The 17,536-nt window shown below is 49.6% G+C and overlaps 1 protein-coding gene across 5 annotated transcripts in view; it reads right to left on the minus strand.

Moving 5' to 3' along the window:
- NUF2 (NUF2, NDC80 kinetochore complex component) overlaps positions 1-17,536 on the minus strand; it is a 97,355-nt gene that overhangs the window by 53,931 nt on the left and 25,888 nt on the right. For 4 of the 5 annotated variants that reach the window (XR_002441062.1, XR_002441064.1, XR_002441063.1 and 1 more), the window contains one exon: positions 8,536-8,704. Coding sequence is in view for 2 of the 5 variants with exons in the window: in XM_021404396.1 (XP_021260071.1) it covers positions 8,536-8,704 (169 nt within the window). In the remaining 3 variants the exon portion in view is untranslated. Of the gene's footprint in view, positions 1-2,160; positions 2,274-8,535; positions 8,705-17,536 lie in introns of those variants that run through there. The other variant, XM_021404397.1, reaches the window with a different exon arrangement.

A 17,536-nucleotide genomic window follows, 5' to 3' on the forward strand; every position in this document is an offset into this window, starting at 1 on the left:
CTGCTGAAGAGTCTGTCCCCTTCTTTCTTACAGCCCCCCTGTAGACAGACAGGCCGCTCTCAGGTCTTCCTGGAGCCTCCTCTTCTCCGTGCTGAACAGCCCCAGCTCTCAGCCTGTCCTTGCAGGAGAGATGTTCCATCCCTTGAATCATTTTTGTGGCCTTTCTCAGCATGCACACCAACAGGTCCACATCTCTCCTGTACTGGGGACTCCACATCTGGACACTGCACTCCAGGTGCGGTCTCACAGCACAGAGCTCCCTCGACCTGCTGGCCACGCTTCTTCTGATGCAGCCCAGGATACAGTTGGCTTTCTGGGCTGCAAAGACCAGAAAAGACCCCCAGGCTGCACAGAATGCAACTTGCAACAGCACGGAGACGAAGAAGTCCACTCTGTGGCTGAAAGACTTGCAGCATCAGTCATCTGAGCTCCCTCCTTACCCCCTGCCAGCCCCAGCTGGAGGCTCCACTGTGTGCTCCTCCAGCAGCCTCTCTTCATGGTGACCTCTGCCACTCTGCCCATCCCAGGGGACAGGAGGTAATTCCAGCTCCACTCCCACTGCAGCCCATCTCCACAGCTGTGCCTACATGGCAACAGCCAGCTGGACATGAACTACAGTCAGGCAGCAGCAAAAGCTGATCTCTTACAGCCACCTCTCCCCATTCTTAGCAAGGCATTGGCCCAGGGAAATAAACATCCCAAACGCAAAAGCAGCACAGAGAGACATGAACAAGCAAATCCTGCATGGGTGCAAAAAGCCCTGCGCCCATTTACCCCAGGGGAAGAGACCTGGAGAGCGTGAAGCCAGTTGCATACCAAAACACACAGGTGCAGTGGTGATGGAGAAACTGCAATACGTAATTTCCCTCAGTGCTAATTGCCCTTCTGGCCGCCAGCCCAGCCTGAGCTGTGATGGAGCAATCAGCCAGGGACACAGCACGTCTCTCTGGGGGAAGGATGCTGAGCCCACAGCAAGCCTACGTCTTCCTACAAAGCCAGGAGAAAGCACCTTGCCCCCAGACGGCCCACCAGTAACAAACAGTTTCCTTTGGGAAAATGCAGGCCTCACGAAAACACAATCCGCAGCATCAGTTGCTGTGCCTGTAGCAGAGCAAGCAAAGCTCAGGCTGCAGCGCTGGCACTGCCTGCCCTTGGATCCAGGGAGTGCAGGGACAGGAAAGATGTGTCAGACAGAGCTGTGGACACATGCAGCTCCCCGCTGCCGAGGATGAGGGCAGGAGGGGAATGTGTATGCATTAAAAGGGTAATGTTGGCTATTACAGACAGCAAGTTGAACGACACAATCATAACGTTACAGAATTTTAGAAGGGACATAAGCCCCTGGGCATCAAATGACCTTTGAAAGACAGAGAGAAGAATTGAAGCAAGTCACCAGCACTGCCACCTGCTCTACAAATTCCTCCACCTTCCTCTAAAGCACTGTGCTGGAGCAATCACCAACACCAGCCTGAGTCAAATGGGCCAGCTCCCACCGTCCCTCTGTGATTAACTAATTAGCACAGCAAATCTTTTCCTAACCTTTCTTTTAGAAATAAAATTTTAATAAGAGCCACTTTCTGTCCCTTCTTCTCTTCTTTCCAATTCTTTATCTCAGCCATTTTTCAGTACAAACCGAATTACAGACCGCGCTGTTGAGAAGTTTGAAAGTAACTTCACCCCTTGCCCCTCAGACACCCCGTGCATCTCAGGGGACACGGCAGAGAGGACAGCTGCAAGCTGCAGGTTCGCTCATCAAAGCCCTGCTCAGCCTGACCACGCTCCAATCCCGCTCACGCTGGCAATCTGGGCTCCAAGAGCAGATGCACGCATCCGTACACCACGCAGCCCTCCTGCGCCCTTCAGCTCTCATCACGCTCAAGCGCCGTGCACGCTAACAGATTTCCCACCGAGCTCGAGGGAGCAAGATCAGACTTCAAATGCCTCCAAGAAAACCTCGTATTTCTTCCCACCGCGCGTCCCACGAGGATCTGTTACACAGGCGGCTCGTTCTGCCGTGCTGGTGCTCAAGGAGTCTTAAAACGGAGCATAAACTGCTGCCTCCTCCGCTGGAAGTACACGTCCTCCTGGAGGGGTCGGTGGGGGATTTCACACAGGGTTAGTTTTTATGCTGGGAATATTCCGCCAGGTTTGCGTTCCATCTCTCGTCATAAAGTTTTAATGGCGACTCTTTGAAATTGCCAGCTTTTCTGATACGTCTTCCGACAGAAAATGTCTGGCTCTGCAGAACTTGGTGAGGTGCGTCCACGCTGTACCTAGAGATTTTAGTTTAGGGAAGGAAACAAACCAGACGTGCAAGTTCCAGCAACGTTTTACATCGTAACGTATCAGCATCTCCATCCCACACTTGCAAGCCTGATGGCTGCAAAATCACCTCGATCAAATATATATTAAATCCAGGCTTCGGCTCTCTTCTCACCATTTCAAGGCGTAAGGCAATGAATTTTGTGACATAGAAACGAATGTGATGATTCCTGTTCTCAGATGGGATTTATGAGCCCTTGTTGCACTGGGTTTTCTAGACTCGGCCCTCCCTTTCTCATCCTAAAAGATGATACATCTGCTTTACCACTTGGCCCTGCACAGGACAACCTTTCCACCAGCCTGTGCTCACAGGCAATGGCCACGGCACGGTCTGGCAATGAACAGGGACACCTACAGCTCCATCAGATCAGCTCCAACCTGACCTTGGCTGCCTCCAAGGATGGTGCACCCACCACCTCTCTCTGGGCAACCCGTGCCAGTGCCTCACCGCTCAACCACTCAACCTCTTCCTTACGTCCAGTCCAAACCTCCCCTCTTTAGTTTGAAACCATTCCCCCTTGTCCTGTCACAACACACCCTTCCTTTAGGAGCAATGATACACACCCATGAGGACACAGCTGGACCGCAGCCTTGCTCCCACCGCTGCAGCACCAGCCTCAGCTCGGGATGGTGATTTTCTGCTCTCTGCTGACCCTGGAGTAAATCAGCCTCCAGCTGCAGGCAGTGAGTTGGGGTGCATTTCACAGCATGCCTAGACCATCTCTGGTACAGGCAGTAGGGGAAGCCTTCCCAGAGCAATGCTGTTTTCCAATAGAAGCCAGGTTTCTCCGCTTCTTCCATTTCTTTACCAGAAAGGCTATATGCAAATCCAATCTCTTTTGCTGGCTCCTGCTGTGCTGCAGAGGTTTGGTGGAGGGGAGGAGAGGGGAAGGGGTGGGAAGGAGGGGGGAAGAGGATGGAGCCTTGTTTGCTATCAGCTGCTCAGAAGAGCAGAGCAGAGACAAGATTGATGATGCTCTCTGGATATAAGATCTCCTCCTTGTGAAAGGCTGCTTATGAGGCCTGATAGACTTGTCATCTCTTAATAAACATCGCTGATATGTCGGTGAGGAGAAAGCAGGAGCGAGGGGAGGACACACACAGAAAGGCGGCTGACAATTTACTTACAGCCATGCTCTTCTCTCGCCTTGGCCCACATGCAGCTCAGATGGCTCTTCCCAGGGAGGAACATCCCCAGCCCTCCTCAGCAGAGCCCAGGGGCAGGCTGCACCCACCTCCAGGGCAGTTCCCATCCAACAACCCCTTTCCCTATGAGCTTGGGGCCACCTGGCCCTAAGCCTCAAAAAGATGCAGATGGATTTCCAGATGACTTACACAGCGGCTATGAGCAGATCCCAATGAGAACAGCGTGCATTTCATCAGCACCTTGCAGACTCCAAAGCTATTTCACTGCCATTGTGCTCCTTCTATAAATTGCTCTCCAAGTGTTTGTAAGTCGCTCTACTCTTGCCCACGAGGCTGTAAATCAAAGGGACTGGCTTGTGATCAGGAGCCACATCCCTTGCTTTTGTTTAATCTCTGTAAAGCAGCAAGGAAATTTTTGATGCCTGCAGGGAGTATTTGCCCTACCCAATTCCAACAATGACAATCACAGGTAGCAAAGTGACATTATCACCAGGAGCCTGCTGGGATACAGAACACCCACATCTAGCTACAGGCACGTGGATTTTCTATGAATACAGCCACATTTTCCTTGCATATCTGACTCGGTTTGTATTTAATCAAGCTATGCATGGCTAAAAAATGCTCCTGAGCATTAGCAGGTGCTTAGTGGCGCTGCGTAAGTGCAGAGCTAAGGAATAACGTGCTGTAAGCACAGCTAACATAAGTGTTCATAGCTCCCTGTGGGGCTAAATATGACTGCAAACCTGGGGCTTACATATGCAAAGGCAAGTTCCCACAGAGCACGCAGCCAACACGGTCAGGGCTGCAGGGCAGGTCCCCTACCTGCTCCTTTGCAAGGCTCAGAGCAGCCCAGGGCCATAGGGATGCTCTGCAGCTGCACAGTGGGACACAGCGATGGTAGATGCCCCATCCCTGTAGATACTCAAGGTCAGGCTGGATGGGGCTCTGAGCTCCTGATGGAGCTGTAGGCGTCCCTGTTCACCACAGGGCAGTGGGACCAGGTGGCCTTTAAGGGTTTCTTCCAACTCTAAGGATTCCGCGGCTCCATAACAACACAGGGACAGCCCAGCCAGGCCAGCTCCTCCTGCCCCTCCAACGTTTCTGCCTCTACCTGCTCCCCTCACACACTGTCCTCTTCAAAACCTGCCCAAGAAAACAGACACAATACTCTTCATCCTGCACTGTTTCTCTGTAAAATAACACCATGCAGTGATTTTCCTAGTTTTAAACTAATTCTCTCATTTTGCTCTAATACGTCCTTATTAACTAAGCACAAGTCCTGAGAATACTCACTGAGTTATGAGGATTCGTTACGTCTCCAGCACTGATACTTGCACTCTTAGTAAACTAAATCCTCCCAGGACTCGGATTCATAACTTTTACGAGTACTCATTTGCCATATTTTCACACAACCTCTATGTTTGCAGGACTGCAAAGCTACAAAGTTACGCCCAGAACAGAATTCCAAGGGCTAGCTTCTCCATCAATAAACACCTCTGCCCAATGAGCGCGGGAGTGCTCTCATCCCAAATGACTGCCTCGCAGAAGAAACAAATATATTTCTCCCTGACTGCTTTGTGTATGACCTTTCTACCAAGTGTCCCGGGAGAGGTATGTCAGCCCTCCCTCCTGCCCGTAATTAGTGACCCACAATGAACACGTTTCTCAAGGTTGGAACATACAGCTCGGCGCAGACCTCAATTTGATTGGAAAGGAAAACAACCCTCTGCTCGACTCCGAAAGGTTAAAGTTTAGCCCCGGCACTTCCTGCCCCCAGCAGTCCATAATGAACCAGTGTCACCTTCTCAATCAAACGGGCACTTCAACGCTTGAAACCCTCCTCCTTTTGCACAAAGGAAGTCAGACGGATCTGCAGCAAGCTCCAATCACAAGGCCGGCGTTCAGGCATCAGGCTGGGATCGCCTTCACTGACTGGCGTGGCCACAGACACCCTTCATTCCTCTGCTTTGCAAGAGCAATGGATCACGTTCAGTTCACCCAACTGCAAGTTCCTCCGCTTAGGGCATTTTTCTTAGACAACCAGCACACTGTACCCCACATTTAAGTATACAGCGTGGCTCTGTAGCTCGTATTTTAGCACAAAACAGCTTGCTTTGCAGTTTCTTCATGCATGCAAACACTTGAACGCTCTTCCTCACCTGGCACCCCAAGTCACACCCACGACAATGCAATTCCCCAGCATTTCCAGAGAGGTGGAAGTTCGGGTGTGTAATGCAGCTCTCCCAAACCCTCAGGCTTTCCTCATCTTACAGTATTTTAGGAGCTTTTCCCAAGCTTCAGCTGCTGGTGGCAAGCGATCACATGAGAGCCACGACGGTCGTTCTAAAGGATAATTACAAGCTTCTAACCTCTGTGGCTGTTAAGTCCTTGAAAGCAGCAGGCAAACAAAGGGAAAGTCTCTAATGCAATTTTCCTTAAGTTTCACTCCCCCACATAACCCTGCGTGGCCCCTCGTCTCACCTTGGGACTCAGAGCCATGACTCAGAGCTCAGCTGGAGTTTCAGATCCGTTTACACATTGGGATTTTGCATTGCAGTGAGGGGAAAAAAAGTCTTCTCGATCAAAACCTGCACACAAACAAACCTTGTGTAGACTTCCTTCACGTTTTCTCTATAAAAACAGATAACACTCACAAGCAGAGGGTACAAGGTTTCACTAACAGAAAGTAAAATAAAAATTGAGGCTATAAACAATAAAGAACCAATTAACTGCCTCATCCAAGACACTGAATTGCTTGTAATAAAGGGGAGTGCCAATCTGCACTCTCCATTGTGATTAGGAACTTAAGGTACAGCGTGTACATTTTGTCCTCGGTACTTAGCCTAATGGTTTTAATGAGGATATCTAAGCAGCTGAAGATATTGCTTGGTCAGAGGGTCAACCACAGCAAGAGATGGATACAGCATCGCTGGAAATGATGAAGGTATTTTCACACCGCGTTTTACAAGCTGTCTTTTAATAAAAACAAAGGACGTAAGAAATGGAAAGAAAAGCTCTTGCTGCACCCTTTAGATGTTACTCACATCCAGAGAAATTAAAATAGGCAACAAAAGCACAATGAGAAAGAAACAAGGTTCGTGAGCGATGAGGAGATCAAGCGGGAATACAAAACAGCATTTTGGGAGATAGACACGTTGGTCTGTTGTTGTGGGGGCTTGGGGGGTGGGTGTTTGTTATTTTAGGTCATCTAAACGTAATCAAGCTTGAAATAGAAACCACAAAGGGGAGGGAAGGGGGAAATTATTCACACCCAGGAGCTGTTTGCCCTCTTCTGCCATGTAATGGCATCATCCCATCCATGCATCCCCATGGTTCTGTGCAGAGCAAACTAGCACATTTCGTTCCAGGAGCAAGTCGTACAGAGGGGTATGGGGGTCATGGAGCACGAGAAAGGACACACACACACAAATAATACTGACACACACACGCAGAAGTCTGCTCATTCCCCATTCAGTGCAGGGCAGTTGGTCCAGATGACCCTTCCAACTCAAAGGGTTCTATGATTCTAGGCCTAAAGACTGCCAGGGCCGTGCATTTCCTCCTGGATCACCTCACTTCAACAGCAAAACCTTCATCTGAAACGCAGAACCGGAGCCCTTTGAAAAACTCAGCCTACAGCATGCAGCGTCCAAGATTAAAACCCCAGCAGCTCCCATCCATAACTCACCCCTGTTGGCAGGGGGCATCACACGTAACTGAAAACATAGAGACGAACGGAAGGTGTCAAGTCAGTAATTTTCCCAGCTCTACAGTGAGCAGCATGGTAAACACACAAACCCGTATTTCATCCTCCAAATCATATCAATGCTCGGATCTCAAGGAAGAGATAATACAAGGGTAACTAAAACCATCCCAGCCCATATTTTCAAACACAAGGACAAATGGAATGCAAGTGGTGTTTTAGAATATACTTTCAATACTATATTGAATAGTATATTTCTATACTAAAATACCAAGCGGAGGGTGGAACAAAGCTAACGAAATTAAAGGACAACATCTGAACACATAGTCCATTACAGAGGAAAGATCCCAGCATGCTCAAAAATCATGCATCATTTCCTTTCACTTCAATGTCCATGCTTTTTTTTTTTTTTTATGTAGCAAGGCATTATCCCTCCTTACATCCCCTGACAAAGATTTAATGCTGCCATTTTGTATCCACATCTCCCTCATCTTTTTACCAAAAAGCTCTCCCCTCCCCTGCTGACACGGTGTTATTCTCCAAATCTGCAGTTTTAACAGAAAGCAAATCTGACTTTGATTCAGACTCCAGATGGGTAGAACTCCAAAGATATTGTCATGTGAATGATTAGGCACTAACTTAAAGAAAGAACTGTTCATCTGCAAGCTTAAAAGCTTCTGAAACAGCAGCTGCCACGAAAGAGTTACCAGGTACCTATACAGCTTTCCATAACAACAACAGTATTGGAATAAAGGGTGGAAGTGCTGAAAACTCCCAATGGCATTCAGTGCTCTGCACAGAGAGCTGGTAAACCTGCACACAGCACGGGTCAGGCCTCTTGCAGGTTGCCTTTGTCACGCCTATCACGTGTGAACAGTCAGCATGAAGTTTACTGCAGGATGCTGGGGAGCAAGCAGCACTGGAGGGACCACATAGTGCAGGTGACACACCAGCCCTTCAGGGCTGGGGGGCTGTTGCACAGTTACCTACAGTTTTTTCACCTGGCAAACACAACATACAAACTCCAGGAGAAGGATTATTTCCATCCCCACAATGCAATGACCATCCTGATGAAATTGCAGTCTCCTGCCCCAGAAATCCCAGAACAGGTCCCAGACTGCGGTCAGGGAAGAACAATATCCCTTCCTAGATCCACCCACCTCCTACATGCACACTGCATTGACCTCCTGGCTCCTTAGCGCCACATAATCACATGGGATGTTCTTCCATGGGCCACCCCCAGATGCAATCTCTCCACCCAAGTTAGTGAAGACCAGTTACACCCAAATCTACTGCTCTGAGAGCCTAATTGCATCTACGTCAGCCAACAAGAGTCAGCACAAAGGCAACTGGGACCTACTCACTTCCTTCTGTGGTTTTCCATTCTCCAAAGGCTGTTGCTGCTCCTTGGACAAGTCGTCTTCTTCCAGAGACAGAAGGAATCTCTCTCAACAGGGCACACGGATAGACTTGCAGATCAGCCAACTGCCAGCAGCACACAGCAGATGAGCTGCGTTCATGATCTAACCCTACCTGTGGAAAGAGAATAAAGCGGAAGACTTACTCAGAGCACTTCCCCATTTGTTGCATGTGAAGCATCACTGTCCAGCCACACGGAAAACAAACAAGACCCAAAGAGGCGGTGGGATATGAAGGAACCTTTCTTTATCTCGGACGAATTACAGCATTCTCCTAGTTCTTACCAAGGTGCTGCTTTGCTGGGCTGTGAAGAATAGTAGATGGTTCAGCAATAATCTGTTGTATGGACATGCTAGGTAAGGCTGGGGAACCACTGAACAAACACTGGCAATCATCTGCATCATAAAACACTGTAGCTCTTTCTAAGAAATGCTAGAGCAAGGCCAAAACATTCCAAGCTGGCATCAGTCTTGTAACAAAGACTTATCCCTGTTATCCACCCTGCCGTGTTGCACAGGCACGGGCATCCCCGGAGGTGCCCAAGGCCGGGCTGGATGAGGCCCTGGGCAGCCTGGTGGGGGCAACGGCAGGAATTGGAGCTCGATGATCTTCCCAATCCCTTCCAACCTAAAAGCCTTTCCATGATTCTATGTTCTTTCCAAGAACCCAGAAAGGATCGGGTTAAAAATACCCATGTTATTTCAGACGGATCATGCAAATCGAATATGACTATTGACTGGCATGATGCCAACCCACGCAGAGGTGTAGCTGAGCGATTTTTCCTAGACACCAGAAGGAAAGTTTGGTTTCCCTAAGCTAGCTCTAGCAAACCAGACCACAGATCTGATTTGTGCGCGCCAGGCTCCTACCTAACGAAATATATAGCAAGCTTTGTGCAACAAAGAACAGCTATGAGAGGTGATGAATAGCTGATGGGGTGTAAGGGCTCCAAAGAGGTCACCCACAACACCTCCTTGTCCTAAAGCAGGAGCCATAAACCATCGCACGCTTCCCCATTCACGCACTTCTACATTTGTAGAGCGCCGCGCACAAAAGAGCTCCACGTTGATGGACACTTTGATGATTTAAGTGTTAAATAACAGATAGGTGCCATTTATGTGGAAATTATTCCTGTTGGGACAGAGACACGAGAGTAACGTTTTCTCCTGTGCCTCTGCCTGCCTCACCTGCACTCTCGCTGCTCATCCATCTCCCAGGATTGCCTGGAACATTGCACATGGAAGAGCATTTTCAAACAGCTCACATTTTCTTTAAAAAGTCAACCTGCTCGGTAATGGCTCATCCTGCTCCTCCCACCCCCTGCCACACGCTCCCTTGGGGCCGAGAGGGGAGAAGATTCAGCCTGCACTGGAAAACAGCTTTATGTACATTAAAATACCACCGCTCGCGAGTCTGATGCCATTCCATCCTACAAAGCCAGAAATAGCAGCTCTGCCCCCGTGGAACAGAAAAGGACAAATTTCCCTTCTCCCAGCAGAGTTGGAGGCATTCAGGTGCGCTTAGCCCTGCAATAACACAATCTGTAACTGGGAAAATATTAAGAGAGGGGAAACAACGCAATTTCTGGTCATTATATTTTATATAATGCACATATGTTCGGGGACAACGAGCCTCCAGCTCTCAAAGGCTAAAACATAAAAAGCATTTTGCAGAGACAAAAGGAATAATTCCACACCTATCCTTCTCCAAATCTCTAAAAACGAGACAGGATCGCAATTCAACCCTACAGCAGCTGTGATTAGAGGGGACAGTGAGTTAGCACAGAGGGCATGCCAGCCATAGGGTGGTGGGAACAGGGGGAAGAAGCACACGGGTTAGGCTTGCCCCAGCTTTTTCTCACCCACGCTGAAGGAATTGTGCGCTCTGAGGGATGTGTTGAGGTGTTGCTGGGTGGAGTCCACCTGAATTTACAGAATCAGAGCTCAAAGAGCTGGTGTGCAGCAGGAAAAGCAAGGAGCACAGATGCTTCAGGTCAGCAAAGCAACCCACAGCGTCCGGGATGCAAACAGCAGCTGACACTCTCTTCCCTCAGAGGCTTCTATGGGGCAAAAGCCAACAAAGTTCTCGTCTGTTCCGAAGCGGAGGGTGCTTCTGGAGGTTGCTGGTCATCTCCAGCTGCACCCATGCAAACGTTCTGGATGGAAAAAAAGCAGAGCAAGCCCTCACCTTACTCCCTTCCCTTCTGCTTTTTCAGGAAAAGCACTCACAGAATGGCAGTGACAGGAGGTGGATTGGGACTGCCAAGGACTGTCACCCATCACAGCTCTCCATACGCCAAGCCTTGGAGCTGTACGTGGCTGCAGAAGGCCCGCAGAGGGATCTGCTGGGTGGCTGCAGCACTTAATGTTAGCAGCCCCGAGAAACCTGGAGGGGACAGGGCTCCTTCAGCACCACAGCAACGGAGCTAGAGCAAACAGCCAGATTTTAGGCAGAAAACAGCCAAAAGAGCCCCGGGAGTTAAAACCAGCAGTTACTAACTGCAGATCTCATCCGCCTCTGGGTGCCATCGCAGCAGCAAACGCCTTTGCGTTTCACTGGCAAGACGCAAGTCTTCGAGAATGAGTAGAAAGACAAGTATCTCACCAAGAGGCAAGCAGACCTGGATGGCTTGCAGCGACCATCCCGGTCCTCCCAGAGAGAGGCAGGTGTGCACGTACAGACGCACAGCATCGCGCCGGCACAGCTGGGGCTGCTATTTGGGCTGATCCAAGACGCGTCGGATGCGGGAGGACCGTGCACTCCTGCAAAACGCAGCCTCCATGCAGCGGTGGCAGCAGCAAGAGCCGCATTCGCATTTAAATAAAATGCCAAAAGGCAGTCAGCGAAAGTGACATTTATGGTGTTACTACAAATGCATTCAGTGGGAAGCTGAGTAGCAGGAGCAGGTTGGGGGGAAAAAACAAGCTGTAGTGAAAACTGCCATCTGTATATTGTGCCCCATTTTTAATATTCTGTATTCTCATAAAAAGTGTTGTTTCTGTCACTATTCAATCTCCCAAACTCACATGGAACACTGTTAAAAGTCAGCAGTGTGTGAAATGGTATTTTAAAATAAATGAAACCCGCTCGCAAAGCTGCGGAGGAATATTGCAATGCCAGGGTGCTGACAGACAGGCATTGAAAAGTAACAACCGTTATCATCTTAAAGCAAAGCGGATTAAATAAAAACCCACAGCTAGTGGTGCATTACCAAGTCTGATATTGACACAGCTGCCGTGGTGGTTATTTTTCATTGTCTCATCAAGACAAAGCATCATGGGATATCAATCTTCCCTCTGTCAGGCCATGCCTGGTGTAAAGTTTTTCGTTTACATTTTCATTATATCCTTTTATCTCAGCTGCCAGCAAAAAATATATATTTTTTTATATATATCCACATATATATGTGGAGATATAAGTATGCATAATATAAATTTCTGGGAATGCTGAGATCAGGGGCCAAGCTACAGCCTCTGGCCATGAGGATCCCCATCCTCCCAGGACACAGCCATGCCTGTGCATGGTTTAGGCCTCTTCCAGCTGGAGATGGGGTTAGCAGTGAGCTGGTAAGTTGCGCAGAGCTTCCGAGCTAAGAAGCCAATTAAAACAGCTGCCCAGGCTTTGTAAGCAGGCTCCGTTGTGCAACCAGATTGCACTGTATGGACCGGCCAAGCCTGTCCCCCATCTAGCTTGGTTTGGAGCAGAGAGGAGAAAGAAAAAGCAGAAATCACAGCTCCCCACAGAGGCCACCGGCCGTCTCACCAATGCTAACAGCTCTGACATTCATCCCTTAGCTCCGCAGCTTGTATCCCTGATGCATCCCCAGTGTTTCTAGCCTTCCTGATTCCACGTTTAGGAAGCTTACAGCAGGATGGTTAAGAGGTCTCCTCGAACCTTAATCACTCTCTGCTAAGTACAGTTAGGGCAGAAACACTGTCCTGAGTCTGCTGAGAGCCTAACAGGGCTCCCTTCCCAGCACAGACCAGCTAACTCCTGAGACCACGCTTTCACTCCCACTAACTCCACCGCTGCATCAAGGCAGGAGGAAGAAGCAGCTGTTTGCAGCTGGCTGCAGCATTCCCCAGAGCAACGAGAGCTGCAGCAGCAGCAGAAATGGTTTCTCTCACTCTTAAGATAGCCCTGTTGTATGTGCAATGGCTGTTCTTCTCTGCTTACTGTCTAATTATGTGCAGCCTCGCTCCTTACACTTCTTGCTGTGCCTATTTGGAGGCTGCTCAGCATCGTAACAGTGCTTCAGTCCTTTAAGAGCAGGAACTCTGGGAAATGCAGTTCCCAGTGAGAAACCAGGACTAAGGCACTCTCAGAGGGCAAGCAGCAGCCTGCGAGAGCTACAAATAGACAGTGAAAGCAGTGATCCCTTGGAAAGAAGCCACAAAAAAGCAGGTACCCAGGAGGTCAGCCACCAGAATTCTCTGCCTTGCTGCCAGACCCCTAGGTTCTGCCCCATCAGCCTCTGGCCCCAGCCTTACAGCAGTGACATCTTCGCAGCACTCAGCATAGCAAAGGGTTACACCAGCTCTTCCAGCAGCATTTCCTCTCTCTCCCTCTCTGCGAGCAGCAATTGCCATTCTGCATCCTTAATAGCAGCGTAATCAAAAGTTATGATGCATTTTTCAGTAATCACAAGAAATGATCCCCACTTAGCGTTAAGTAAAGCAAATTTGCCACTGGAAGGATGAAAAAAAAAAAAAGAGAGAAGAAAAAGAAGAAGTCAAAAGCATTTCAATTTTCATTTGAAACGAATGAGTCAGAGTCAATTTGGTAAAGCAGTTAACAGCAGCTGTGCTCCCCTTCCCAGCCCCTTAAACAGGTACAATTTGCTTTTAACAAACAACCTCACCGAGGTCTGTGGCACCATGTTAACACAGTGGCATTCAACCCCTCTTGCTGTTGTGTATTTAAATTGGGTAACGGAGTCAGGCAGAGGAAACCCACCATGAATTCTAAGTGCACTTCAACAGCATCTTTAAAAAAAATGGGGGGGGGGGGGGAAGGGGCTTTGTAAAGAAAAAAATATATATATTTGAGAGCAGATCTTGCCAGGTAATTAAGTCCTAGAAAACCCCAGCGTAGCATGGAGGAAGGTGGAAAGACTCATCAGGAGCCATGAGCAAGCAGGGCCCCTCCACAGAGCTCTGCAAAACAAGCTGAGGGGTTTGACAAAGCACCCTCAGCCTTGGTGCACTCAGGACGCTTCACCCCCAGCAAGAGTGGGCATCTCCTGCCAGTTATTAAGATAAAGCCTCTCCTATTGCTCCTGCCCGGCGTACTCTGGTGCTTGCTCCAAACGAGCCCTATGATCCCGCATGCTGAAATCTGACAGCATTCCTGCTACTTTTATTAGAGGGACAAGTAACGAAAGCAGATTGGACGTATGCAATTATTACAGTGTAATCTGCTGGAAATGAAGTCAATCCAATCACCCAGCATTCTGCTTTCCTCTCATTTTTTAGACTTCAAGTAAGTGCTTCCCAAATTCTGGCTGAAGTTACAGTTACAATCGATAGCACAAGGGCCCTAAGCATAAGGCTCAATTAATATGATGCCAGCGAGTGCTCCCTATAGATCCGAAGCCAATCTGAAAAAACCAGCAGTGGCACCAGCTACCAGCACTAGGAATAAAATGCACAACAAGGGGTTGCCAGCAGGGTGAAACGAGCAGCGTTTTAGCTTCTCTCTCCTCAAAGATACCCATGAAAAAAAGAGAAACACCCCATCCCAGAAGAACGGGAAGTTTTCCAAAACCCAGAACCCTGCCTGGCTGTGATCTACTCCCGCTGGGGGATGTGCCACTGACAACCACCAGGACAATACTTCACCCACCCAACACGCACACAGCCCCCTGGCTCAGCCACCTGCAAAGCCCTGCCCCGCGGAGCCGCGCACGGGCCATACTTCTTCCCCTGCCTCTCCCTCCTGCTAGCAGCGAGCACACTGTCAGCCAGGAAACAGATTGCTACATACGGCACAACCAAGGCTTGCAATGATTAGATCTATTAATACAGTGCATCTGATTCACCTCCAAGGCCCTGACGCTCGGTGACAAATAGAGACGGGCTTCCCTGCTTTGCCGAGCGGGGCCCTGCGATAACGACCTTCTTGCTAGCGGCTGCCTGAGCCGGGACAGACGTCAGCCAGCCCAGGAGAGCGGTATCCCCCCCCATACTGGTGAGATGCCCAAGGAAAAGCCCCAGCCACGGCTTCCAGCCTTCTAGCCCTGGGTAGAAAACTGAGAGCACAGGCAGCTGTCAAACAAGTGGTTGGCCCAGGGCTCATGTCCAGGCAGGATATAATTTCCTCCTACCCTCCCACCTAAATCTCCCCCCTTTCAGTTTAAGGCCATTCCCCCTTGTCCTATCATTATCAGACCGTGTAAAAAGCTGCTCCCCTCCTGTTTATAAGCTCCCTTCAAGTACTGGAAGGTCACAGTGAGGTCACTCTGGAGCCTTCCCTCCTTCAAGCTGAACAATCCCAGCTCCCTCAGCCTTTCTCCATAGGAGAGATGCTCTAGCCCTTCGTCATCCTCATGGCCCTCCTATGGACCCACTCCAAAAGGTCCACATCCCTCTTGTGCAGGGGCCTCAGGCCTGGACACAGGACTCCAGATGAGGCCTTAAAGGCAAAGCAGAGAGGGACAGTCCCCCCCCCCTACCCTGTGCCACCTCTCTGTTGATGCAGCCCAGGATGCTGTTGGCCTTCTGGGCTGCAAGTACACACTTGTGTCACTCTGTGCTTCTCCACTCAGCGCGCTCTGTCCTTCAAAAGCACCTCTCTTTAGTCATCTCTTGTCCATCACTTTGTGCACTCAAGGCAAAACTTGGAAAGATAATGAGTTTTAGCATCTCCACCAAAGAGACAAAGCTTTCCATGAGGAAGTGAAACCCTCTTTGTTCCCTATCACAACCTGAGACATAACTGCACGCATCATACAGTCCCAACTAACCTCCTACTCCCCCCAACCCTGCACCTTGCCCTCCCCTTGTGCTGCAGAGCTCATGCTCTCCCTGACATGCCAGTGGCCAGGAGAAAACCCATCCAGCTATGTCCCACAGATCTGACATCATCTGCTTAGCAGGCACAGAGACATCTGCTCATCCACAGCCTGGAAGGGTTCCTCTGCAGCAAAAGCACGTGGGCAAGTTAAAGGTGAGGATGCTCAGCGCATTCATAGACTCCTTAGAGTTGGAAGGGACCTTTAACAGTCACCTAGCCCAACTCCCCTGCAATGAACAGGGATATCTACAGCTCAGTCAGATGCTGAGAGCCCAGTCCATCCCGACCTCTCTCAGTCAGCTCATCCCCAGACAGAACAGCCCAGCACAGGACAGGTTTTGAAGCAGAACTCCGCAGTCTCCTGAAGGCTTGGGTGCCTTTGCAAGCGTCAGTTCTTGGTGACCAAGCACACCGCACTACAGCAGGAACAGACTCATTTTTCCTACAGACTGTCCCACAAATAGCTGTTATCTCACTGCAGCTACGTCTGCTGAGGTCCTGCTGAGCATCTCCTGCTCGCACCCCACTGCACCCTTGCAGAGCACAGCCACTCGTTTCACAGGGCAGGCAGCAGGGCTGCCGCACGGTGAGCTGATGGATGCTGCTCTGTGCTCTGCAGGAGCCCAACACCTGCCCCCCTTGGGGCCAGGCTCAGTGCCCAAAGTTTCCCTCCTCTTCCGTTACTGGAGGGCCCTCAGCCCCAGCGTGGGGGAGGGCTGCACATGAGACATATCCCCGCTGAATTGTTACACGTTTCTGCTGTGTTCCTTAGACAGAGGACTTTGCTACCAGCGAGCGGGAGAGAAAGTGCCATCTGGGACCGCATGTGCTTTCCAGACAGATGGCTGACTATTCTAGTCGTGTTTTATTTCTAGCAATGGTTCATACAGCAACAGCGCTAGTGTGAAAATGGGATGTGACAAGATGTGTATTGCTTACACCTTCTGTAAAGTTCAGATAAAACCAAGATGTACGGAATGTAAAAAAAATCAATATAATTAGGTAATTAAGAGGAGCAAAAAACCCTGATTTAATGCTGCACTGTGTTCGTGTATACTACAGACTGTACATGTGTGATACGTAACATACTTATGTATCTCTGCTCCTGCATGCACACAGTGCAATACAAATGGAAAAATAAGCAAATACATTTATCCATTAAAACACATTTTCTTGTTCCAGCAAGTGTTTGAGACAATTACCGACAACCACCCACCGATTTACCCTTTAGACTGAAGCTCCACGGAGCCCTGTTGTGCTCAAGTGTCCTCATACAGACTCAAAAGAGGGAAAGAAAGGCAAGGCAAGGATTCAGAACAGAAGTACTCCAATCCCTGAGCACCCCAAGAAAATGAAGCAAGTTTGCAGGAGAGGCTGCTGGACTCACCCACCTGAGCCTGCTCCTTCCATCCTGACCTGCTCTTGTGCCTCTAGAGCAGCGGGGCCCGTCTCGTTTTGCACCACGTGAGATGATGTGGGACTGTGCTACTATTAAACCACAGGACTGTGGCTCTGGAAGAGCTGGATGGCAGCTAACAGAGGACACTGGTGGATACGTGGCCCAGGATCCTACACCAGAACACAGAGCTGCACTCATATAGAATGGTTTGGGTTGGAAGGGACTTTTAAGACCACCTAGTTCCAGCCCCCCTGCTATAGGCAGGGACACCTCCCACCAGACCAGGCTGCTCACAGCCCCATCCAGCCTGGCCTTGAATGCTTCCAGGGTGGGGGCATCCACAACCTCTCTGGGTTATTCCAGCATCTCACCGCCCTCACAGTAAAGAATTTCTTCCTCATAGCTACTCCAAATCTACCCTCTTCCAGTTTAAAGCCATTGTTCTCCCATTGCAGATAAACCCAAGGACGCAGAACAGGGAGAACCCAGCTCAGAAAGAAGAGATGGGCTCAAACCACTCACTACAGGCAGAG

Source organism: Numida meleagris, chromosome 7 (assembly GCF_002078875.1).
Source record: "Numida meleagris isolate 19003 breed g44 Domestic line chromosome 7, NumMel1.0, whole genome shotgun sequence".
NCBI lineage: Eukaryota > Metazoa > Chordata > Aves > Galliformes > Numididae > Numida > Numida meleagris.